This window comes from Schistocerca nitens, chromosome 1 (assembly GCF_023898315.1).
Source record: "Schistocerca nitens isolate TAMUIC-IGC-003100 chromosome 1, iqSchNite1.1, whole genome shotgun sequence".
NCBI classification, from domain to species: Eukaryota; Metazoa; Arthropoda; class Insecta; order Orthoptera; family Acrididae; genus Schistocerca; species Schistocerca nitens.
In genome coordinates, this window is record NC_064614.1 from 1000079172 (window position 1) to 1000107096 (window position 27925).

Genomic DNA, 27925 nt, shown 5'->3' on the forward strand with positions numbered 1-27925 from the left:
TGCGATAACTCTCGCACTTGTCATTTGTTGCAGCTTTCGGAACTGTGTGGATGTTTTTGCGAGAGTCAGATGGTATATTGCCAGACTCATACATTCCAAACACCAACGTGAATAGCTGTTTAGATGCCACTTCCCCAATGATTATAGAGATTCTGATGGAGCGTTACCTATCCCTCCTGCGTCATTTAATCTTAAGTCTTCCAAAGCTCTCTTAATTTCTGATTCTAATACTAACACTTCAGTTTCCACTCCTGTTTCTTCTTGTATCGCGTCAGAGAAATCTTCTCCCTAGTAGAAACCTTCAGTGTACTGTTCAGAGCTATCAGCTCTGTTCTCTGCATACGCAGTGCAATTTCCATCGCATTCTTAATGTTACCTCCCTTTCTTTTAGTTTCACCGAAGATTACTTTGACTTTTCTATGTACTGAATCAGTCTTTCCGACAATAATTTCTTTTCCGATTTCTTCACATTTTTCATGCAGGCATTTCACCTTGGATTCCCTGCACTTTCTATTTATTTCCTTTAAAGCGACTTGTATTTCTGCATTGCTGAGTTTCCCTGAACGTTTTTGTATTTCCTTCTTTCATCGGTAAACTGAAGTATTTCCTCTGTTACCCATGGTTTCTTCGCAGTTATTCTCTTTGTTTTTAAGTTTTTCTTTTCCTTTCTAGTGATGTCCATTCCTCTTTAACTGAGTTGTCTACTGAACTATTCCTTATGACATTATCTAGAGCCTGAAAGAACGTCAAGCATATCTCTTCACTCCTTAGTACGTCCGTATGCCACTGCTTTGTAAATTGATTCTTCCTGCCAAGTCTCATGAACTTCAGCCTCCTCTTCATCGCTACTAAATTGTGATCTGAATCTATATCTGCTCCTCGGTAAATGTTACAATCCAGTATCTGATTTCACAATCTCTGTCTGACCATGATGTAATCCAAACGAAAGCTTCCCCTATCTCCCAGCCTTTTGCACGTACACCTCCTCTCCTTGTGATTATTCAATACAGTATTCGCTGTTACTACCTGAAATTTATTGCAGAACTCAGTTAATATTCCTCCTCTCTCTTTCCTAGTACCAAGCCCCTATTCCCCCGTAACGCTTTCTTCTACTCCTCCTCCCACAACCACATTTGGCTCTTAGATTTTCATCTCCATTTATGTACTGAATTACCCGTTCAGTATTCTCATAAACTTTTTCTGTCTCTTCATCTCCAGCATGCAATGTCAGCATGCTGAACTGTCTTTGTCGGTGTTAGTTTGCTGTAAATTCGCATGAGAACAACCCTATCACTGAACTGTTCACAGTAACACACTCTCCGCCATACCTTCCTATTCATAACGAATCTTACTCCATTTATACCATTTTCTGTTGCTACTGATATTATAATATACTAATTTGAGCAGAGACGATTGTCTTCTTTCCGTTTCACTTCACTGACCTACGCTACATTGAGATGGAGCATTTGCATTCCCGTTTTCCGATTCTCTAGCTTCCCTAAGACGTTCTGCCTTCTGGCATTTCGAGCCCCGACTAGTAGGACGTTATCCTTTCATCGATTATCCAATCTTTTTCTCATGGTCACTTCCCCCTTGACAGACCCGTTCCGGAGATGTAGTTGCTGGACTAGTCTAGAATATTTTGCCAGTGGAGAGAGCACCATGGTATTTTTTCAATTAGTGGCCACATGTCTTGTTGATACAGATTGTGTGTCTTTAGTGCAGTGGTTTTAATTTCCTTCTGCATTCTCATGCCATTGAACATTGCTGCTTCTTCCGCCTTTAGAGGCATTTTCCCGCCCCAAGGGCAAGGGCGTACCGTGAAACTCTCTCCGCTCCTCGGCATTCTTTGACAAGGCCATGGGCAGAATGAAGGTGGAAGTGTCGGCTGTCACTGCTGTTGATTTTTATTCAAAATGCAAACGGTTTCGTGATTCGAACACGGGACCGAGGGCGTTTTGATTAGTAGTCAAAGACGCTACTTCTAGAGCAGGTAACAAATAAAAAACCCATTCTTCAGTTAGGCAATATGCAGATCACTAAAAAGGATGCCAGGACGGTTCTAACAAAGAAGATTCTGCGAAAATCTAATAGTATCTTCGTCTAATTTTTCCAGTTTCCCCTTTCTAAGGACAGCGTCATCACCAATGAGTAAAACCCACTCTTTCTTCCTTATTCTTTTCAAAAAGGAATTGCTGTAGCCTTGAAACATTGAAACCGCTTACACGTGGTGAGTGAACCACACACGGCTTCATGGCTATGCCACATCCACACTCTCATTCTTCCCACATCAGCAGTAAGTGCCCCATTGTTTCTGGTGTTTAGTCTATTCCAATGATTCGGTGCTTCAGAAGATATCGTTGTTGTGGCTGCTAAGAAAAACCTGAAGTGAGCACTGCCACTCTTAGTGGAAGTCAATCCTGATGAAACATTTGCTTTAAGATGTGGAAACTTTTCTAGATGAAACTTACTTACAACTAAAATAGTGCGTTAGACCCTCAAGTTTTACGATCAGTGCTGTCACTGAGTGAGCCAAACCGGCACGTATCACGACACTCTTCATAGGATCAGTCTGCATACATCTATGTCCTACTTTTGCCGCTATACTGTATTGACTGTCAAATTACAGGAAACAGTGACAATTTTCGAATTTAAAGAGTGAAATTACACAGTGTGTAAAATAGCAAGATTTTAATTGAAGGAGTTAAATTACGCAAGATTTTGACACCAAACATGAATAATGTTTGACAATTCATATTTCATGTTTACTTTATATGATACCATTTCTTAGGTTAGGTTAACGAATTATTAATCATTTGTTGGTTGACACTGCGTAGCTTCACACTAACATTTCTGCAGAGTTACTTGCTTTAAGGATAATTTCCTACCAGGTCTGACAGCACGGAGAGTGAGGACCTCAACGGTCTTCGAAAGTGACATGATCCGAGGGATGGAGGCTTGGCAGCTTTTATTGCTCTAAAAAGATTGGAACAACACAGCTGTTTACTGACTAGAACAGCTGCGCCGTCAAGAAGCCAATGGAAGAGGCTCCTCAAGGCGGCCATCCACTGCTACGAATGAGTTGGGGGTGAGGCAGTGCTGAAACGTTAAAACTGTCGAGATACCAGCTTATAAGTGTCGACACCAGCCTTTTAGCATTGAGGCATGAGCAAGGAACACCAAAGTTCTCACACAAGATGCCAAGGCACATTCCCACCACAAGGCACTGAAATCGAACTTATTATGAGCTGAAAGTGGTTGGCTGAGCGTTTCATGACTCGTAAAGTAGGAAGTATTCTATTCGTCACAAGTAAATGATCGGCTGCGTGGGAAGCACATGATGACAAGACGAGGTTTTCTCTTAACTGGGTGCTGCGCAGGTGTCGAGAGAACACGCAGATCGCAGAATAGCGTTGCGAGACGCCTCTGGCAAGGCGCCAGTAAACAGTCTCTGTTGTGTCGATTCCCTAAGGTCTCGACACAATGAGTGGCTAGGTGCACGCGAAACTAACGCAGACGGGCGTAAATTCTGAAACAGGAGACTGGATGAAAAACTATAAAGAAAAGAACGTATTGGGTAGATTACTTAACTTTTAATGATGTTCTTCTTGTTGAAATACATCTCTTGCATAGTAGTAAGCAATTAGCACTGAGACACATGGCGCCTTGCTAGATAGTAGCTATGGACTAGCTGAAGGCTATTTAATCTGTCTCTCGGCAAATGAGAGGAATACTTGGTAGGTCAAGTCGCAAGCTATGTCGTCCGTACAACTGGGGCGAGGTCAAGTCCGTGTCTTGTGACCTGCCCTGTGGTGGCGCTACGTTTGCGAATACACAGTGGCGACACGCGGGTCCGACATGTACTACAGGACCGCGGCCGATTTAAGTTACCACCTAGCAAGTGTGGTGTCTAGCGGTGACACCACATTCCTCCCCCGCAAATCGGCGAACGGTCGTGAGATAAGGCTTCCGCCCGCCGTGGGGAGGACCCCATGTTGACGTATGCGATGAGGTGGGGAGCCTAACAACAGGCGAGGCTGTGCCACCCGCACCCGGCCATTCGGTCCGAGGGGAGCTAGGAAACGCCTGCAAACCTAGTCCAGGGTGCACGTCAACATGAGGTGTTTGCGCACGGAATGATATAAGAGGAGCCGCGGGGTCGACCTCCATGTGGTCGGAGCACCCTACGGGCGAAGACGACATCTGGTCCGGAGCGGGCAAGAGGTCCATGGCGGAGGACGGCTGGTCACGGGAAGCAAGCGGCGGCGCGTGACCCAGGGAGGCGCGAGGCGGCTGCAGCGAAGCGTCCGCTGCTGGCGGCGCCGGCGGCGGCTGCGGCGGCGCGACGCCATGAGGCAAAATGGAAGGCATCGTCGGTAACACCTGGGGATGAGGCGAGCCAGTAGATGGGTCCCCAGGGCGCTGACCTGACGGCTCCGTCGCTGAAAGCAGACGGGGAGCGGCAGAACCCAGGCGACGACAGAGGCGCAGCTGATTGAGATGCCGACGCACCTCACCAGAGGCCCCCAAAACCAAATACATCGCGCGGCCGAGGCAGCGAAGAATGCGCCCTGCGAGCCAACGCCGTGAACCGCGATAGTTGCGATAATAGACAACGTCGCCAGGAGCAAAAGCAGGAGTCTGCCGCTGCACAGGAACCTGATGTGGCGGATGCAGCAAAGACATCAGAGTTCGATGAGGACGACCATGGAGCAACTCAGCCGGCGAGCGACCATCGCGGGGCTGAGAGCGATATGAGGACAAAAAGAGCAACAAAGCGTCCTCCCGAGAATGCGACTCTTTCAACTTCAACATCTGTGACTTGAAAGTCCGGACCAATCGTTCCGCGGCACCGTTTGACTGAGGCGAAAACGGCGCGGATGTCAGATGTTGAATACCATTGGCCTTGCAGAACGACTGAAATTCTGCGGACATGAATTGTGGGCCATTGTCGGAAACAATAGTCTGCGGAAGACCTTCAATGCAAAAGATAGCAGACAAGGCTTGGATTGTGGCAGAAGACGTCGTGGAAGACATCCGGACAACAAAAGGAAAATTACTGAAAGCATCGACCACAACCAACCATCGAGCATTCCAGAATGGACCAGCAAAATCGATGTGCAAGCGTTGCCAAGGGGAAGTGGCTTTCGGCCATGCAAAGAATTTCCGCGGCGGTGCGGATTGTTGTTCGGCACACGCCACACAAGAGGAGCACATATTCGTAATCGCAGCATCGATTCCGAACCAAGTACAGTGCTGTCGAGCAAGTTGTTTCGTTCGCACGATACCCCAATGTCCTTGGTGAAGAAGCCGTAAGACAGAGGACTGTAACGAACGTGGGACCACGACTCGGGATTGATCATTATCAGAACGCAACAACAAAACACCACGTCGGACAAAAAGTCTCTCCTTGTGAGCAAAAAAACGGCGAACCAAAGTATCCGCGATCCGTGACTTTGACCAGGGCCATTGCGTAGCAACAAAACGCAAAACAGTAGCAAGGACAGGGTCAGCAGCTGTGGCTGTAGCTACACGACGAAAATCAATCGGAAACGATGCGACCACGTCATCGGCTTCCGAATCAATGAACATGCAAGCAAGTTCGGAAGAATCGAATGCTTTATCCTCAGCAACAGGCAAACGGGACAACGCATCAGCGGTGCCGTGCTTAGCAGTGGACCGATACAAGATATCGTAGCGGTACTGCGAGAGAAAAAGTGACCAGCGAATGAATTTCTGCGCTGTACGTGGAGGTACAGGCTTGTTCGGATGAAAAAGCGATTGCAACGGTTTGTGGTCCGTGATGATGGTAAAGTGACGACCATACAAGAAGTCATGGAACTTGGTAACACCAAACACTAGAGCTAAAGCTTCTTTCTCTATTTGTGAATAATTTCTTTGCGCAGATGAGAGCAATTTGGACGCAAAGGCAATAGGGCGATCATGCGAGCCATCCTTGTGCGCAAGCACAGCACCGATCCCGAAATCCGATGCATCTACCATCAACAAAAGGGGTTTTCGGGGATCGAATGGCGTAAGGCAAGTATTTGAAAGTAACGCCGATTTCAACTGGCGAAAGGCGCGTTCGCATTCCGTCGTCCAGACGAACGGAACACCTTTACGGCGTAAGCGATGAAGCGGAGCTGAAATGGAAGAAGCATTGCGCACAAACTTTGAATAATAATTTACCTTACCCAGCACACTCTGTAGCTGTTTTAAGTTCTGCGGTGACGGCAAGTCCTGAATGGCACGAAGGTGCTCTGGACTCGGATGTATACCTTGGGCATTTATGACATGCCCCAGGTACGGTAAGTCACGAGCAAAAAACACACATTTGTCCTTCCTCAAGCGAAGACCATTCTGACGCAATACCTGAAATATTGTTCGGAGATTCTGCAAATGTTCGGCTTCTGTCTTTCCTGAGATCACAATATCGTCCAGATAGTTCGCAGCAGTAGGGACCGACGCACAAATAGTTTGTAAATATTGCTGAAATAAAGCAGGGGCGGATGCACACCCGAATGGCAGTCTTTTGAAGCGATACAAGCCAAGATGCGTGTTTACCACTAAGACGCGCTGGGATTCTTCGTCCACAGGCATTTGCAAGTACGCATCTGCTAGGTCCAATTTTGAAAAATATTTTCCCGGGCACAGTTTGTCAAAAAGATCTTCCGGGCGGGGCAAAGGAAAAGTAGCAGTCACAAGTTGCGGATTCACAGTTGCCTTGAAGTCCACACAAAGTCTCAATTTTCCGGAAGGTTTTGGCAAAATTACTAAGGGTGAGGCCCAGAGAGAAGCCTGCACACGTTCAATGACACCGTGAGATTCTAAATCGTGCAATGTTCTGGCGACCTCATCACGCAATGCGTGGGGAACATTGCGCGCTCTGAAAAATTTCGGTTGCGCGTTGTCTTTCAAGTCCAAATGCGCTTCATAGTTCTTAGCGCAACCAAGGCCCGGTGCAAAAATGTCTGCAAATTCTTCACAAAGACTAGAAACACTGGCGGAAGGCACAGTCTGATTCACTGATAGGACCTGATTTACTATAGACAAATTAAACAATTGAAATAAATCTAAACCAAACAAGTTCACTGCACTAGAGGAACGAAGAACATAAAATGACACAAGTTTTGTCTGTCCCTTGTAGGTTGCAATAAGGCTGCACTGTCCTAACACAGGTATATGCTGTCCTGAGTAACTAGTTAACGTAACATTTGCGGCACGCAATGGCGGTTGGCCCAGTTGTTTGTACGTGTCGTGATTAAGCAATGAAACTGCAGCTCCGGTATCGAGCTGGAATGGTATCACTTTTCCTGCAAAGTCGAAGTCCACAAAAAGTTTATTGTCTTGTTGACGACAAGAGCGACTGTCACGTGCAATTTGAACTGAGACAGGTACAGAAGCACTTGCGACTTTACGGGATTTCCGGCGACGTCGACGCACACTTTGGGTGGGACGAACACAGTCACTGTTAGCTAAAGTGTCACTGGACGGGTGGGAATGAACTACATGGATGTCCATGGGCGAAGGTCCACGAGCCTGATTGTCCTGGGTTCGATTCCGGCGCGAAGCAAAAGGCCTGGAATTATTGCGAGTGTCTGATCTAAGCTTTTTCTGGCAAACACTTTGTACATGTCCTTTCTTTTGACAGTAAAAGCAAATAGCTTGGCGTGACGGGCAATTTTCACGCGAATGTCTAGTTGCACACCGCGGGCAAGATTTCACTGCATTTGCTTGCTTACGCGGCGCACGTGGTTGCAAGCTAGGCGGCCGCAGCGAAGTCGGGCGCGAGGGCCGCTTAGCGTCCCGTGCAGCGGGCCGGGCGGGCCGATTAATGTGACACACTGTTGGCGAAGTTTCAAATGATTCCTGAGCAAAGTCAAGTGTGTCTTGCCTGTCCAATATGTCTATCACTTGTTGCAGGGAGGGATTAACGAGTTTCAAAATCTGTTCCCTTATGCGAACATCAGAAACGTTCTGTGCAATTGCATCACGCACCATAGTATCTGAATATGGGAGGCCACATTCACAGGCAAACGCGCAGTCTCTAGTAAGTCCTTGCAAAGTTGCTACCCACTCCCTAGTAGTCTGACCGGCCGTACGTTTTGTACGAAAAAACGTATACCGTTTGGCAACTACATTTACTGTTTCTTTGAAATAGGCATCTAAAGCAGACAAAATTTCCTCGTAGGTCAGAGTTGCTACGTCGCGTCGGGGAAACAATTTCACTATCACCCGGTAGGTAGACACACCGACACAAGAAAGCAAAAACGGCTGCCGCTCTTTACCTTGAATTCCATAAGCAGTGAGGTGGAAGTTGAACTGATCGGCCCACTCAGTCCAGCTTTCGGTTGTGGCCTCGAAGGGCCTAAAGGGCGGTGCGACAGCGTTGTGTGGCTGCGGTAGCGAAGAAGCGGCTGCCGCCGCATCGGTTTGCAGCGCACGTTGACCCTGGACGAGCTGTCCAAGGGCTTCCAATAACGCCTGCGTCTGCTGATTCTGCAAGCGAAAAAATTCGGACAGTACATCTGGAGAATGCGGCGAAGCCATGACACAAACAAATTAGAGCAAGTATAACACAAAGACTGCAACGTGGGCGCGGCACCACTCCTCGGCGCCAAAATATTGTTGTGTCGATTCCCTAAGGTCTCGACACAATGAGTGGCTAGGTGCACGCGAAACTAACGCAGACGGGCGTAAATTCTGAAACAGGAGACTGGATGAAAAACTATAAAGAAAAGAACGTATTGGGTAGATTACTTAACTTTTAATGATGTTCTTCTTGTTGAAATACATCTCTTGCATAGTAGTAAGCAATTAGCACTGAGACACATGGCGCCTTGCTAGATAGTAGCTATGGACTAGCTGAAGGCTATTTAATCTGTCTCTCGGCAAATGAGAGGAATACTTGGTAGGTCTAGTCGCAAGCTATGTCGTCCGTACAACTGGGGCGAGGTCAAGTCCGTGTCTTGTGACCTGCCCTGTGGTGGCGCTACGTTTGCGAATACACAGTGGCGACACGCGGGTCCGACATGTACTACAGGACCGCGGCCGATTTAAGTTACCACCTAGCAAGTGTGGTGTCTAGCGGTGACACCACAGTCTCACTATGAGATTTGATAAAGTACTGATTTCACCACTGCTCTGTCAGCAGAGAAACGAATCTGTGCTTCTCTGTAGAGACTAAGGCATTATGCAGTGCTTCTTTACGATAGCACATCTGAGTCAAGTCTCTGCTCCTGGCTTATGAGCAAGCAGAAGTACTGATTCGTGTCCAGCATTTTACTGAAGTAGTCGGAATTTACTATAGAACGCACTTCGATTGGACGACGGTCGGCAGCATAGCTCAGATCGATGTGCAGACTTGCCTTTCCCATCACAGAATTCTGTTACATACGTACCAAGGTTCAGCCGACAGAGAATCTTTAACAGCGAATTTGCTACGTTCATTGGTTTGAGAGCAGAACTCGTCAAAACTAGTGCCAGTAAGGGTGGATACCTTCTTAACTTTGAGGCTAATGAGCACCAACCATTTGGTGTTACCGTTGAATAGATGGGGGCGCGATTTCGATTCAGCTCATAGATGTTTCACCGATTTGAAATTTAGGTTAATGAATAGGAGTTAACATTCTATGTAAATATTTGTCCAATTTGCATAGTTTTCTTTGAATGTTCTATTTACATCAAATATCTTTTCAGTACCCAATTGCTCTATGATTCTTAGGTTTACTCGTACATTCCAAATACCGATCCTCATTTAGCTAGAGTAGAGTAATATCACAATTTGGGGAACTAATCCACGTGTTATTCCTAGATACAGGCATGTTTAATTGAGCTTTTAGGCGCGGCGGCTCTATTATGAACAGAACATTGGCAGTATCACACGTATACATGTCGTACGATACAACACAAACCACAAACCTGGGTAGCATTGGGAGCATGTAATGGTGTAATCATCCAATGCAGAATTAAATTTAAGTGAAATTCTGTGGGTATAGTTCTAAGTGCAAAGGACAGAATGGGAGTCATGAGACATGGTACCGCTTACGTTTCAGCCTGCCATGCACACTCTCACAAGTACGCGCGTGAAGCAAGAATATTGAGCCGATGGGCTCCAGCGAGTGCCAAAACGAACTGACGGTGCTCCTGGGACGATGGGAAGCACCAAATACTGTCCCACAACACCTGGAAACGGAAATAAGTAGAACGGGACACCAGCAGTGCAATTGCAATTTATAAGAAAGAAATATAAACTTAAAATCTGACGTACGAAAACAGGAATATAACTTGAATGAGACATTCACTCTGCAACGGAGTGTGCGCTGATATGAAACTTCCTGGCAGATTAAAACTGTGTGCCGGACCGAGACTCGAACTCGGGACCTTTGCCTTTCGCGGGCAAGTGCTCTATCATCTGAGCTATCGAAACACGACTCACGCCCGGTCCTCACAGCTGTACTTCTGCCAGTACCCCGTCTCCTACCTTTCAAACTTCTGCAAGGTTCGCAGGAGAGCTTCTGTAAAGTTTGCAAGGTAGGAGACGAGATACTGGCAGAAGTAAAGCTGTGAGGACCGGGCGTGAGTCGTGTTTCGATAGCTCAGATGATAGAGCACTTGCCCGCGAAAGGCAAAGGTCCCGAGTTCGAGTCTCGGTCCGGCACACAGTTTTAATCTGCCAGGAAGTTTCAGGAATATAACTTAATACCGGAAAATAATGTCAGAAGAAGAAAGAGTGGCAGGAGATGTACCTTGTGATTGGCTGGCACTTCTGAAGAGGTGCTCACGTAGCAGACTGTGTCATTTGGCATGATTCGCTATCACTTCCTGAACAGAAATAGTAAGGCCCATTTCTCATATTGGCCTGATGACATTCACTTCTGATGGAGATTTAGTCGGCTGCGGATAAAAGATAGGCATGGTGATATGCTATCTTGGTAAATGAACTCTTTTCTGCGCCAAAGGTTTAAAACCCGTTTTCATTTCATCTATGATTGTGAGATGTTTGTGCATCGGCTCAATAAAAGACATATGTGTTGTTACCAGCAACGTATTTAATAGGCTGAGGTTTGTGATGCTGTTGTAAAGCTACGCTAGAAGTGTCAGTAGAAAGATCTGATAAATAAATATAAATTTTCTGATCACATATTTTGTAACTGTTATCAACCAGTCCCTTTCTATGCATTCTGGATCTTGAGTACAGCGGTGCGAGTACTGTGAGTGTGGATTATGGATTTAAAATTCTGTTGACATACACTGAAGTGAGAAAAGTCATGCGATAGCGATATGCACATACACAGATGACGGCAGTATCACGTACACGAGGTATAAAAGGGCAGTGAATTAGTGGAGCTGTCATATGGGCTCAGGTTATTCATGTGTAAAAGATTCCGACGTAATTATGGCCGCACAACCGGAACTGACAGACTATTAACGCGGAATGATAGTTGGAGCTGGAGGCATGGGACATAGTTAGGGAGCTCAATATTACAAGATTCACAGTGTCAAGAACCTGGTGAGAAAAAGAGATTTCAGGAGTTACGTCTCCTCACGGACAACGCCTTCACTTAACGACCGAGAGCAGCCGTTTTTGCGTAGAGTTCTCAGTAGTAACAGAGGAAAAACGCTGCATGAGATAACCGGAGAAATCAATGTTGGACGTAAGACGAACGTATTCGTTAGGACTGTGTGCTGAAATTTGGCGTTAATGGGCTATGTAAGCAGACGAACATCGCAAGAACCTTTGCTAATAGAGCGACATCGCTTGCAGCGACTATCTTGGTCTCATGACCTTATCGATCGGACTCTAGACGACTGGAAAACCGCGGCCTGAACAGATGAGTCCTGATTCCAGGTGGTAGGGCTCGAGTGTGGCGTAGACTCTACGAAGCCATGGCTCCAAATTGTCTACAAGGCACTGTGCAAGCTGATGACGGCTCCATAACGGTGTGGGCTGTGTTTACGTGGAATGGACTGGGTTCTATGGGGCTACTGAACAGATCACTGACAGGAAATCGTATTGTTCTGCTGATTAGAGGCTACTTGCAGCTAACAACGATGGAATTTTTATGGATGACAATGTGCCATGTCACTGAGCCACAACTTTTGGTGACTGGTTTCAAGAACATTCTGAAAAGTTCAAGCGAACGATTTTGGCCACCCGACATCAATACCATCTAACATTTATGGGACATAATCGAAAGGTCAATTCGTGCTGAAAATCTTGCACCGGCTACAGAGGCCGCATGCCTCAATATTTCTGCTTCAGACTTCTAACCACTTTCTGAGACCATGAGACGTCGAGTTACTGCACTTCCCCCGGGTAAAAGGAGATCCTACAATATATTAAGAGGTGTCGTAGGACTTTTATCAATTTAGTATATTGTGCTTGCATGTGGGCATTTCATAACCAGCGAAAACCAGTGGTCCAAAATCTGTTTTGTAGTGTTCAAAAACCGCCTAGAGAAAGGTGTTGAAAATAAGGTGAACTGATAAGATAAATGCGAAGGTTCTCCGCAAAATCTGCGAATAAAGGATTGGATGGAAAACACTGATAAGGAGGTGGGAGGATGACAGGTTGTCTTTTAAGGCATCAAGTAATAACTTTCATAGTACTAGAGTGATCTGTAGAGGATAAAAACTGAAGACAGGCATTAGAATATATCCAACAAATAACTGGGAAGGTAACCGGTATTGCAAGGCATACAGGAACAAATTCGAAAACTCTGGACTGTAAAATCAACTTAGCTGATCAGAGAGGATCACTGCTCCCAGCTAGACACACTCAACACTCTTTAAAAATCACATGAGTCTCAAAACGTCGGCGAGTCGCCTCCGATACCTCCAAGGTCTCCCTCCCAGTCGTATTTCACACCTTTAAATCAACCTCAAAAGCGGAATGGAGATACTGTCGTTGGTCATTTGCTGCTGCGGCTGGTTGTAGTCCTCGAAAGAAGTCTGGTTTTGGCTTCGGGGATTTTAAAAAAGATAATTTCCGATAGGTGTTGTAAAACACCTGGTATCGTGGGAAAGTCAGTAGCCCTTTCACCATCACAACATAGTGAGGCATACATCATGTACAAGGGTTTTCGAAAGATCGACTTACCATCTTCAAGCAGTACGTAGTCCCCTTCTCTCACATATCGGAAGCTGGCTCCGGCGACAGCAGTAGACAAGACGACGAATAGCCAGGAGCTGCAGCCACGAGTGATACATTGCATGTGTACTTACACGAACTGATGTGTCTGCAAACTCGGCAGATGGGCGAAGAAACAGAAGAGTGGGTAGAAAAAGCTTGCTACAGATATAACTTTTCATTGACATTTGAAGTGTTTTAGTACGACGAATCAGCACTGAGCCGCACAACCGTCACTGGGTGGCACAAATCTTTTGTGTTGGCTGGAGGACGTGAATATGCACCACCAGATAAAACAGTACATCATTTAAAGGTTTCCAGTTCAGTCAAGAGTTACTGTTGCAACAGTGCACGTGAAGCACATGAAATGATTACATTTACAAATCAGTAACCACGCGATTCTGAGGTACCATGTATCGACCCATGCTGAAACACCCATCTCAATAAGTGGTGTAGTCTCAACTGGCAGCAATCCAGTTGCTGACTGTGACGTTCAGTCGATCGTACACACGTCAGATACTGTCCTGGGATACGTCAAGTCACGCCTACTCGACGTTTCACATAGTTATGCATTAATTCTTGTTCGACAAGTCGAACTAGTCACTCCTCGTCCCATCGTATCCCACACGTGCTCGACTGGAGACAAGTCTGCTGGCCAGGGAAGTCCCTGCACTTCTTGTAGAGCACGTTGGGTTTCACGGAAAGTGTGTGGACAAGCACTATCCTGTTGGAGCAATACATCACCTTCCTGCAGCAAGAACGGCAGAAGAACGGGTCTAACAACATTCTGCACATATCGGGCACTGATTAGCGTCCCATAGAGAAACGCCACGGATGAACTAGCTTATCGCAACCCTGACCATATGGCACGGTGGGGGGGGGGGGGGGGGTTGAAGAATGTCTTGGACGAATGATGAACCCAAAGGGACAGACAAACAGCGCTTACCAGGTCTACATCATACTCGCAAACATACAGGCAGGATCTGCTTTCGTCACTGGAGACCATGGCACGCTTTTCTATCTTCCAACGGAACCTCTAACGCCACCAGTCGGGCTGTGCACATAGATGCTGTGGTGTGAGTGGAAGGCGGGCTAGAGGTCTGAGTGCCCGCAGTGCCAGTGCTAATAGCTGCTTCACAACAGCTGTGATGACATGTCTGGGTTCACAAGCCCTTTTCTCTGTGCTGTGGTAGCCGTACGACCTGGCACTGCTGCACTTACAACACGACGTTCCTGGCGGGCGTCTATGTTGCATGGACGTCCAGAAACTCGTCTACAGATGTGAGAACTATCACGTGACCACTGACAATAGCATGCTTTAACAACAAACGCAGTACATCCAACCTGAGTGACAATTCTCGCCACTCGGAAGGCATCAAGATGACCCCTTTAAAACTCCCTCACTGGGCTGTAGGAAGCACCAATGCATCTATGTGGCAGCTTGCTTTACATGTTTGCACCCACTGAGTGTTCTGGCTGTGAGCATTCCCTAACAAAAGGTAGACACAGCTGACTCTCTAGTACCTATGCCATTACGCTATCTGTTGGCAGACGATGATGAATCCATTATCAGTACACCTACTACTACCTCCCCCCCCCAACCCCAAGTGCTATATGCCGTCATCGGAACAAAATTTACGCTGCCTTTCCAAGTGTATTAATATATTTTTTTCTGGCATTGTGCTACGAACGGAATGGTCGATTATAACCAATTCGGGACAAGGGGAGCCTCGCAGCTGTCACTAAGTTAAATCAGATCATTACATGCTAGAAATCCGTGAAGAATTGGTTTTGCGGATACTAAGGGAAGATTTGAACAACACAGTGTGTGAGCAATGTTTGTCACATACGTTCCAACAGAGGAGGAAATGAAGAGCTGTGTCTTGTCGTTATTTGCCTTTGACGAGAACTTTTAGCTGACATTACTACGATGGTTAATGTTCTCAGAGACTAGTGTACCTTCAGGCGTACCCCAGAGAAATGTGTTAGGGCCGCAATTTTTCTCTGCCTGACCTTTGACATAGATTATTTGGTAGAATATTTTAATATGTTCCCAGGGTAAATGGTTAATTTTTTCTTCTCCCATTGATCACCCAGGCATGATTTCATGTTTCATCAGCTTAGATTTTGTGTTGTTACATTATATGTATTTTAATCATTAAATGCCTTGAGGCATACATCCTTTGGTCTTCAGTGTGAAAGTGTAAATGCAAATGAGGGAGGGAGTAGTGATGTGGCTGGAAATTACTTTTATTTTGTTGCATGATTTAAAAAAAACGTGTTCGTCTCCAATTAGTCTAGTAAAGGCGGTGATGACATCGCTACGTACCAGAACCGACAACACACTTCTTGTCTGAATACATAAACGATTTGAGCTAGAATCTTTAAATGTTTCCCAATGCCGCTGGAGTGTGTCGTCGTTCAGTGACAATAAGAGAATATAGTAAGACTTGGAGAGATATTCTGCTTGGCATGTTGAATGACAGCTTCCTCTAAATATGGAAAAATGTAAGGTAATACAGATGAGTATGGAAAAAATCATGCAACGTTCGTATGAAGTATTAGTGGGGTGCTGTTTAACTAAATCAAATCGATAAAATATAAATGGGAGGTGTCTGGTCCCTCACCTTACAGGTCGGACGTTACTCTCACTGACGTTCATCACTTTGCTCACATGAGGACAGTATTTTGGCATAGAAAACGAGCTACAGATCAGCGTAGGGAAATGAAGAAATCACAAGCGGCTGCCTTCTGGGACGAAGGTACTGGAATGTCAGTAGGGCGCTATGACAAATGTCTAAGACGGAAGAACGACTATGTAGAGCAGTGTCTGGAAGGAAAAGTTGCAAATAAAACATCTTTCATTTTCACTTCGGTTTCCAGTCAATTGTTGTAACAAACCTAGCCCTCCTATTTACTGAGCTCCTTAGGAAAAGTATAGCTGATGTACACTCCAGGGAAAAAAATCGCAACTTCAAGAAGTTGTGAGAGACAAAAGGAAAGTAGGTAGGCCTTTATCTACATCTAAAAGATGATGTCTATTCAAATATCGCGCCAGTCGCATAAGAGTGGTGCTAGTAGCACCACTACGAGGATGCAAATCTGGTTTTCTCTAAATATACGTTGTAACGGTCGTAGGCCTTAGTTACGTTTGAGACTGGGTGGGGTGAGTTGATGCTATTTTACAAAATGCATAACACTGTCCTGTCTATGATAATGTTATTTATTCTGCTGCCGGTTTCGTTACTAAACCATCATCAGCGGCAGCTATATAACAAACAAAATTGGACAATCTGACAATGCCAAACGAAATAAGATAAAACAGGGAAAACCGTTAAATCAATCGAAATACAAAAATTATCGCAGATATACCACATGTCGTACATGCTTTGACATTTGTTACTGAGAACCGTAATTGCCAATAAAAATGAAAAATTGTGACAAGATTAAAGTTTAATTGCACATTGGCAGAAGGACAAAGATGACAGTCTTGACCAAATCCTATGAAGTTGGTATTAAACACTTCTGCGATAATTAGATTACAAAACAGAAGTGTTAACAGTTCTACACTTGCTTGGCAATACATAAAAACATTGATGAAATAAATATAAAGTAAAAGAATAACTGGACTGACGAATGTCAGAATATACAATTTTTTACAATCTAGTGAAAAATGTAAGCACGTAAATCACAAGCTACAGGGTAGTCCATGAAATTACAACCAGACAAACCAAATTTGACAAAAATATGCATTAAAGTGAATTGATATGAAGGAAATACAATTTTAAGAGTGAAGGGAAATACAAAAGAAATGCAGAATATGTAGATGAGAAAAATCTAAAATTTTATGCTTATGTCACAATCTGCCCATTTTCTTGTGATGATGTATGGTATAAATTCAAACTATTAACATTAGTTATGAGACGATGTCATCCAAATTTGCACACTCACAAAACGTATTTGAAATTCAATTTTTCGTACATATAAAAATTAATAAACAGATATGGTACAATACAAAGTCAAAGTAAAACATATGTGTTCAAAACACCTAAACAGTTGCACATTAGTTACGAGAATATGTCATCCAACGTCACACAATCACAAAATGTTGTAACTTAAATTCCATAAAGAGATGCCAAATGTCAAAGTAAAACATGTATGCTAAAAAACCCTATAAGTTAAAAAACAGGAAAGTGGGTAATGACGAGGGTAGATGGGGGGAGACACAGTTGAAATAAAAAGGGAGGGCATAATTGAAAATAGTTGTAGTTTAAGAAGATTCACTCAAATATTTGAAACTCTCAATGAAATTATTTCAGAAACTTTCATTTTAAGTTCCACCTGCTCATTGAGATCTTTTTCTGGATGAATAATCCTACATTCAAAAATCTCTGTTTCTTGTAGAAGGTTTGTAATCATATCTTTTTCAGTTGTATGCAACTTTTCCATATGATCAGTAATTCTATCCAGTGTATGACTGTGTCATCTTAAATGTGAATTTAATGCAGAGATAATACTTGGACAGGAATGTTCATTAAATTTAATTCTTAATTTCCTTGCTGTTTGGCTAATACACATTTTGTCACATTGCATTATATTCAGTTCTCCAAAGTGATTTCTGGTCTACCTAACTTCTCTTTAGCTTAGAGTTTTTAAATATAGTTTCTGTACTAAATTGGGGTTATAACGATTTTTGCTTGCAATATATTTTACAATATTTAGTTCTTTATTTATGTTTTCATCAGACAATGGCAATCGTTGAACTCGTTCCAGCATAGAGTTGAACAAGGCATGTTCGTCTGTAATTGGGTGACATGGCTGGATATTATTACATCTGTGGTTGTAGGGTTTCTATGTAAGTTAAACTGATGTCTAAGATTGTGTTTCCACTCTGAAATCTAAATAAGTTATGCCTATGTTGTCTTCAGTTTGTACTGTGAACTGTAAGGATAACCTTCTGTCTTGGAAAAAAATTTGTCTAACAAACTCAATAGATTCTTCAACTGGTACATTAGTACATAAGTTAACCACATCAAAAGAGCATCATGTGATATTTTGAGGGAATTCAATATTTTTCAATTATCTATTAAATGTCTGGCACTCTTAATACTTTTTGTTGTAATGCATAGTTATTGTTGATGATATAATTAAGCTTCTCACAAATTAAATGTACTGGGCTTTCAATAAAATTAACAATTGGTCTTAATGGAATACTATTTTTGTGTGTCTTGGGTTGACATCAAAGCTTTGGTGATTTGGGGTTCATTACCAGAACTCTCTTTTTATGTTTTTCAGAAAACAGAAATTGAATATTATTCATTTTATGTTTAAAGGGTCTTTTGAGAAAGTACAAGTATGTGAGATCACCATCTAATCTCACAATGTTATTAGCTTCAAAGAATTCATATGTTTTGCTAATGTAATCATCTGTATAAATGACAACAAGAAATTTCGTTTATAAGCTCTCAGAACTAAATCCCAGTTTTCTGTTAGCTTAGAATTAATCTTTTTTACCATATGATATTCAAAATTATTAGTGTTAGACCTCTTATTTTTCCTTATGCGATGCTGTATGAATTTAGCCACCTTCCTACAAATAAAGTTTTTATGAGCAAGGGAACTCTCAGTTTTGTCTGTTGACACCTTTGTAACAACTATAAGTCTCTACAGTTTCTTGTCACTACCGGAGAACATAAATTATACTAAGACCTTTTTTTGAGTATACGGAGCTCCTCATTGGAAAACATAGCATCAATTATATTTACCAACCATCATAAAATTTAAAATCAGGATCAGTATTTCTAAAACCAGCCAACTGTTTTAAACTAAGACTGTCAATTTTCTGTTATGGCTCTCTATAAAAGACTGCCTCTCTAAATTAACAAATTCATCCACAACTTCAAAGACAATGTCAGTGTATAAAATATTCAAAATTTTCCCCAAAAACAACTGTGCCATGTTAAGTTTTTTGTTGAAGTTAGATTTCCATTTATATTTGGCTTTCAACTCGTCTTTCAACCACTTATTCTCGTAATATTCTCTTAACTTCTTAGTAACCCCATTCCTAAACTTAATTTTAGCTTGGGCGAGTAATGCAGGAAGTAATACATCGTCTTATGAAACTGATTGCAGCGTCACACTTTATAAGTGTTACCTTTGTACGTTGATAATCCAAGGTCGCCTGTTTTGCTGTGTGTGGTATCAAACTCAAAATCTTGCTTAGGCGTTGGTCAGCAGCACGTACGAGTTTTACAAAATGTATAACAATGTGCAGTCTGTAATAATTATATTTATTCTGCTAAAGAGTTCGGTTTTGAAACGAAAAAAGACAAAACAGAAAAAATCGTTAAATCAGTCGAGATACTCATTAAAAGGTATTGCAGATGTATCATATGTCACTGATGCTTTGACATATGTTACCAATGAAAACCATATTTGCCAATAAAAATGATAAACTGTGACAAGATTAAAGTTTGATGCTATATTGACAGAACGACAGCGTATTATGTGTAGCAATACAAGTTCAAGAATTTCAAAGATGACAGTCTTTATCAAACCTGACTGAGTTTCAACGAGGTCTTGTAACAGGACTACTAGAACCTGGCTGTTCCTTCTGCGATAATGCAGAAAGATATGCCAGGAGTGGAGCCACTGTACATGCCTGCTGTCAGCGGTGATCACGAGAATGTGGTGGTGCTAGAAGACCAAGCTTCGAACGGCCACGTCGCGCTACCGAGAGGGAAGACTATCCTGTTCGGCGTATGGGTTTGAGGCATCGTCCTGCATCTGCAGCAGCTGTTGGCACCAAAGAGACAAAATGAAGTGTTATAAATCGGTTAGTTTAAGGACGGCTCCGAGCTACACGCCCAGTAGCGTGAGCCCAAATCACGATCATTTGCGACTTCGGTGACATCATTGGAAGGCAGGTTGGAGGAGTGTTGTATTTTCTGATGAAAACTGGTTCTGCCTCGACGCCAGTGAAGGCCGTGTGTTGGTTAGAAGGCGGTCAGTTGGGGGGCTGCAATCAATCTGTCTGCATGCTACACACACTGATGCTACACCTGGATTTAGTGTCTGAGAATCGATTTCTTATGACGGAAGGAGCACCCTCGTGGTTATAACAGGCATCATGATTGCAAAACTGGACGTCAGTCTGGTGGTTCGATCTGTTTTGCTCCCATTCATGAACAGAATTCCAGGCAGTGTTTTACAACAGGATAACGTTCGCCAACATATCGCTACTCTAATCTAACTTGCTCTACAGATTGTCGGCATGTTACCTTGGCCTGCTCGAGCACAACAACTGTCGTCAATCTAGTACATGTGAGACATCATCGGGTGACAGCTCCAGCACCATCTACAACCAGTATTAACCATCCTTTTATTGACGGACCACCTGCAACAGGCATCGAACTCCAACCCATTAACTGACATCGACCACATGTGAAACACTATGTATGCAAGTCTGTATGCTTGCATTCCACATTCTGGCTGTTACAACGTTTATCAATGTACCAGCCTTTCATATTTGCAGTGTCTCATATATCTCATACATAACCCCGTTACATTGTAGTCTTAATCACTTAAAAATGTTACCTTGGCAAATGTGTTCCCGAAATTTCCCTACTATACATTAATTATTGTTTGGTGTTGTGACTTTTTCCTCAATGTATAATGGATGTGATTGTAAAACACTTGTATGATCCATTCTTGATTACTCCTGTCCCCCTCCCACCCCCCACCCCCTCCCAAAGGGGATTAAAGAAATATATCGAAGCAGTTTAGAGGTGTTCTCCTCAATTTCTTAGTGGCAGGTTAGATCAACACGCGACTATTACGGAAATGACATGTGGTACGTGTCCTCCATAGTTCAGTAGTCAGCCACTGTGACTGCTTTGCGGATGGTCTGGGTTCGATTCTCGGTATGTCCAGGGATTTTTCTGTGGTGGGAGGACTGAAGCAGGATCCACTCAGCCTCGTGATGCTAGTTGAGGAACTCATTGAATGGGAAGTCTTGGCTCCAATGTCGGGTAAGCTGACACTGAGAGAAGGCTGTGCTGATCCCATGCCCCTACATACCCGTTGGCAGAGGATTACATGGCTGCTAGTCTATACTAAATGGCCAGGTAGGGGCAGCTGACACAGCTTCAGCTTGTATGGAAGCTTCATCCTATGAAATTTGCGCCAATACGAAACTCTGTGAAATTGGCACCCAGTCTTCCAGGGAATTACCTATTCTGTAAGTTTTACCTACGCATCGAGAATCCTCGACCACCGGTAACGCTCCCTGTAAGTATCGGTCCACCTGTACTTCAAACGTCCTTGTCCACCCCAGTGGGCAGCTTGAACAGTCACGTTTAGTAAGGCTCCAATTTTCTAATGAGTATCAATGTGAAGTATCAAAACGGAGTTAGCTTGGCTTAGGTAGAAATGTGGCAAGGATAACACTGAAGAGCAAACGGAAGTGATGAACAAAACACAAAAAAACAGACTACTCGACGTTTCAGAAGAACTGGAGATGTACGTTTCAAAAAGGAAGGAGACAGGCTGACTTTTGAAAGAAGAAAACTAACTTGTCAGTAATACTTGTTTTAAAATTAATTATCGAATGCTTGGCTTATCCGCTGGCTGGTTAGCGCCGTGAGTTAATGTGCCGCTCTGCCCAAACCGCGATGACACCGCCATGCAAATGACCAGCGACATAAACATCCTGCTGCCGGGAAAAGAGCGCCACCTATGGTCGACATAACTACCTACCGTATATATGGTTGGTTCGTCTCAGTCACTGTGGGGTCAGCGTGGCAGTTTGCTACCCAAAAGGGCCAGAGTTCAATCCCCATCCCAAATGGAAATTTTTCTCTGCTCTTGGACTGAGAGTTACGTTTTCCTTATCTTCGTACCGTCATCAATGGCATGAAAATAGTGTAACAAGTCTAAGCATATACGAGGTGTGATCACAAGGTAACGGGAATTCTCGTTGTTATTAAAGAATCTTTATTTATTCATTACCTTTGACCCCTTCAGAGAACTGCCACTTAGATAAAACACGCTTGTACTAGCGCTTCTTCCAGTCTCGGAAACACTCCTGGAGCTCACTTTCCGTTGTAGTGGTAAGCTGGTTCAGTGATTCTGTTTTTACGTAATCAGTGATGGCAAAACGACGGCCTTACATGGTTCTTTATGGCCTCGTGAATAGAAAAAAGTCACAGGGTGACATGCGAATACTGTGAGGCAAAATAACAGTTTTGTTTTTTGCCAAAAACCACGTACAAGCATTGAGCTGGAACTGGGAACAAGCATTATCGTGATGCAATTTCCACGAGTGGTTTTGTCACAATCCTGGTCATTTTCTTCCGACTGCTTGAAGCAAAGAGCGCAAGACTTCTAGATAGTATCCTTTACTGGCCATACGACAATAAGGCAGGAACTCATGAGACACTGTCCCACTGTAATCGAAGAAATCAGTGAGAAGAGCCTTCAGGTGTGGTCGAACTTGAACTTTTCGGTCTTGATTTTACAGTCAGTTTGCATTGGGACGACTGGGCCATGGTTGCGTCGTCGTTCCCGTATACCCATTTTTTGTCACCCACTATAATCTTCTTTAGAAGTTCTGGTGGTTATCGACTTCAATTAGCAATTTCTGAGCCATGTCTTCTGACGTCGAGTTTGGTCGAAACTCAACAATTTCGGGACTAATTTTGCTGCTACATGTTTCATGCCCAAAACATCCAAAAATGAATTTTCATTAGTCAAAGGCTATGCCAACACCATCAGCAACCACTTTGATGATGATTTTGCGATTTTCCAGAACCATTTTCTTTACTTCTTCTACTTTGTTGTCGGTAACTCATATGCGAGGGCGTCCAGGACGGTCGTTGTCTCCAACATATTCTCGATCCTCTTCGAAATGTTTATAAAACTCGTAAACTCTTGTTTTACTCGAAGTAGATTCGCCAAAAGGCACAGTCAACGTTTCGAATGCGGTGGTGCACTTTACTGCATTTTTAAAGGAAAATTTAATGCAAATTCTTTGATCCACCATTTTCAAAATAAAAAATTCGCCGAGATGTCAAAACACGTACAACCATTGACTGTCAACAACAAACTAAATACTCAAAATAGCAGAAAATGAAAACACACGTCAGGAACATGTGCAACAGCAAGATGAAAAAATTTTGAAAATCAGATGTATAAAACCCGTTAACTTAAAATAAATCCCGTTACCTTTTGATCACATCTCGAATAACTTCGTACTATAGCTTCTTACTTGGCCCTAATGAATGTTACGAAATGTTGACTCACTCTATGGTATCTTCCAGTGTTGAGATGGCTGTGTGGGCACTTCCCGAAAGCCAGTTGAAAAAAATACGCACTGATTTTAGTTGATTTAACGTTTAAACCTTTTATTTCATTTATGAACTGTTCTGTGTCCTAATATGAAAAATCATACTAAGCAGTGCCACCTTAATTATTTTTGTTTTCTTTTTCATTCCTTAACTTATTGTATGATGCATACTCCGTCCTGTTAAACAGTATCTTGCTTAACATACAAGTTTTAATGTTCATATATCTTCCACTTACCAGTGTATTGACTTTGATACACAGTTAAATTTACAAGGAAAACAGTTTTGATATTCTGACGTGACGTATAGATAACACGCGTATTTAGTGCTTGGAGTGGGCGGTAAAACTATGTGCAGTTTATGCTACCTATACAGGATGAGTGTCAATAACCACGACGTACTGCAGGGACGCATTCCTGTCTGAAATTGGAGGAAAAAAAGGTACTATGAACATGTGTCAATTTCCAGACATAGACAATGTGCGTGCAACGACAACAAATCGTCCCGAAACATAGTACAGAGTTGCATCACATCCACGTTACAACTGTTGATCCAAGTGCCCCCCATGGTATGCAATGTATGAGTTTTCGATGTCGCACCATGGATTGCCGCGCGTTCCGGCCTCTCTCTTAACAGTGTCACAAGCGTCGTGAACAAGCTGTTGGAGGGTCTACATATCAGTTCAAATGGTTCAAATGGCTCTGAGATCTATGGGACTCAACATCTGAGGTCATCAGTGCCCTAGAACTTAGAACTATTTAAACCGAACTAACTTAAGGACATCACACACATCCATGCCCGAGGCAGGATTCGAACCTGCGACCGTAGCAGTCTCGCGGTTACGGACTGAAGCGCCTATAACCGCTTGGCCACCACGGCCGGCACATATCAGTAACTGGTTCATCATGTACAACGCTTTTCAGATGCCGACAGAGGTAAAAATCTAGCGGCTTTAAGTCCAGTGATCTATCAGGTCGTGATACAGGGCCTTCGCGTCCTATCCAACTATCAGCGAATATGTTGTTGAGGTGTTGGCGAACTGTAAAGCGGTAGTCGGGTGGCGCTCCTTCATGCAGAAACCACATGACCTTTTGTACTGTCAAAGGCACATCCTCAAGAATCTCGGACAGGGTATTCCGCAGCAAGTCTAGGTGCGTTGCTCCGTTTAGGCGTTGCGGTATAAGAACCCGTACCCACACATCGTTGTTGAACCGATGCTAACGAGACGCCTCAACCATTCTTCGAGGCTTGTCTGTATCCTACCGATGACAATTATGCAGCCGACGGTGTTGGCCGAGCGGTTCTAGGCGCTTCAGTCTGGAACCACGCGACCGCTACGGGCATGGATGTGTGTGATGGTTGGTTAGGTTTAAGTAGTTCTAAGTTCTAGGGGACTGATAACATCCGATGTTAAGTTACATAGTGCTCAGAGCCATTTGAACCATTTTTGAACAATTATGCAGACTGATGATGCCAGTTATTGTGAAGACTGCTTCGTCGGTGAAGAGGATTGATGACAGAAATCCCGAAATTGTTTTGTTCTGGTCCAAAAAGGATAGACAGAATCATTCCCGTAGAGAGAAATCTGCTGGTGATAATTCTTGTACTCGTGGCAAGTGATACGGATAGTAGTAGTTGTCATGCCGGATGCACATAGTGTTACTATGGTTACTACTTGCCTGGAGTTTGTACTATGGTTCGTATCAATATTCTGTCGAACATAACCCTCCGGATCTGGTGTACGCACAGTCCGCCGCCTCTCTGCACTTTCGTCTGTCTGAAAGGACCCGTCACCACGCAAACGCAGAAAAATGGCTTGAAAAGTTGTGTGGTGTGGTTGGTGTCTGTGAGGATACTTGTTTTGGTACAGCCGTGCTGCCTCTCGTCCGTTTCCATCCGTTTGGCTGTACACAGACACCATCTCGGCTTGTTCCCGACATGAATACCGGACCATTATGCTGTTTACAGTTTGCTGCGCCATTACGCAGCCTGCAACACATAAGGAAACCACGGCACGTAGTCAGAGGAACTTTCATTTGTTAGCGCCATGTACCGTGGCTACGACGCATTTACGACAGATGATCATATGACGTTTTCTCCTCCATTTCCATTTAGGAAGCCATCCCCGTCATTTCTCGGTTTTATTAATGTTCACTCTGTACATGTGCATGCTCGTGGCTTTTTAGTTAGTATGGAACATGACAACATGTCAAATGTACATGAGACACCTCAACCGTTCCCCGTGGATTATCTGTATCCTTCCGATGACAATTATGCAGACTGATGAGCCAGTTCTTGTAACCGTATCTTACTTTATGTTTATTAAGTAAGAGAGATATTATTTTAAATTTCATTTTTGTAATTTGGTTTCTATGTTTTCCATTGCAATATCTGAAGATCCGCTCATAAGTAAATATTTTGTGACAGACAAGAAACAAAATAAATTGTGTTCACTTCAGATGGTAAAACTTTTGGCATTTCAGTTCTCGTCCGATCATCTCAATTACTTTTCACAAGTAGTTATTATGAAGTAAAACATCACATACGGGGCCTCAGCTCATCTGCCTGCTCAAAAATTTGTGAAGTTCGGACAGGGGTTGACTTCTCATTATCAGTTCTGGACGCAAATTTTAGTTGGAGCAAAAATCACTGTGTTCTGCTTACAATACACTTAACGGAAACGGTCAGTGAACTCAAATGGGAATACCTGGAAGATAGATGTTCTTTCCCGTAAATACTTATGAGGAAGCTTAGACTATCGGCATATGCGATTCATTACAGAACTAGTGTACTGCCACAAATGTACACCTCTTGTAATGAGCACGAAGACAAATGAAATTAGGCCTTGTACGGTTACATAATCAGTTTTCCCTCATTTGCGAGTGGAACAGAGACGGCAAGGACTAGCAGTGGTGCACAGTGTGTTTAACAATTTGGTGGCTTGCAGAGTATGTGTATGTGGGTATACTAGTGACAAAAGTTAGAGTTTTGCCGACAATCGTCAAACAAGACATTAGAGTTCCACATAGGGCGAAGGGCATTCCAAGTCTGGAAAAAGGCCCTTCAAAATCCTGTAAGTTGAAAACGATACTGACTGTGTTTATCTTCCAAAAATGGAAAATGCTCTTGAAGAATTCAAGATTTGACTCTGCTAAGGATATCCAGAAGACAGTAATCGTCAAATACTGGGTATTTCCTAACTGAACCATCTATCAGGCAGTAAATAGAGGTAGAATACTGCGTACATAGAAACTGATCTTATTTTGAGTAATTAAAGAATCGAAAAATCGAAATAAATATACTTTTGATTTTGATCCTGGGGACTGCACATCGTGCTTATTACGATGTACCGTTACCGCAGCCTAGATTATGTCTTAGACTCCAGGTTTTCATATCACAAATGCCAATTTTCACACTATTTCAGATTCACAATGAGGGTGCCTATGCTGGACTACTGTTGCTGCGGCTGCACTCTGCAGACGGGAAGCGTTCTCATCGGCACCTTTGAACTCGTAAGTCCATAAGACTTAACATCCAACTAAAGTTCTCTAGGTATTAAAATAACGTATAACCATAGATGCCTGAAAATATATTGTTTCCCCATACAAATATTGATCGAAGCATGCAGGTAAACGAGAAAATATCGTGAAATGCTCTCATTGTGATTCATGTAGGTACATTACCAATTTATTTTGACAGAACCTAAAGTGGTATGTATAAAATAGCTAATGAGGTCATAAAGCGTACAGACTACACAAAATTTCAAATGTTACACGTTTTGGATTTACGTCAACGTAGCAGGTTCTTTGTTACGATTTTGTTGCATTAAAATAATCTAGGCAACCTAATGGAAAGAACTTAACAGCAACCCAAGGATCCGCAAGAAGGGCCATTCTTGATGCCTACAATACATTTCACGGTCACTTCTTCGTAGGATATTTATCAATATGGGGTTTAAACTGAAATCAGAATTCTAGGGACCATTTTGTAGGCAAGCATGAGTTTATTGAGTGGACCAGTGAGTATGAGTTACGACTTTACCTAAGATTTACAGATTTCCAGAAAGTTTTGAGTTCAATGTGAATGAACTACGAATAACTACGCTTTAGTGAAAAGCCAATGATTCCGTATATATTTTCATGTACTGACTAGTCTATCAGTGAACATCAACTCGATAGAAGTGCGAGACACAAAGTTCTCTTAAAGGAATGTGTAACTTTTATTTCAGTTTCTTCTCTCGTTAATTACATAAGTTATTTGTTTAATGTTCGGTTTGAAGGTTGTTAAGTTTGAGGTTAGTACTGCTGATGCCAGACAGCCAACACGAACTACAGGAATCCCAACACATTTCCCTGGGGCACCATAGGCGTCTACGAAAGGGACAATAGTGGTCAGTTGCCCGCTCATGGAATCTGGTGGTCTATTTTCTCTCATAGTGGAATCGAATTTC

The 27925-nt window shown here is 43.2% G+C and overlaps 1 protein-coding gene across 1 annotated transcript in view; it reads left to right on the forward strand.

Moving 5' to 3' along the window:
- Nucleotides 1-27925, forward strand: part of LOC126195375 (uncharacterized) — a 117312-nt gene that overhangs the window by 21556 nt on the left and 67831 nt on the right. The window contains exon 2 of the mRNA XM_049933954.1: nt 26900-26987. Coding sequence (XP_049789911.1) covers nt 26907-26987 — 81 coding nt within the window. The 5' untranslated portion in view covers nt 26900-26906. The remainder of the gene's footprint in view (nt 1-26899; nt 26988-27925) is intronic.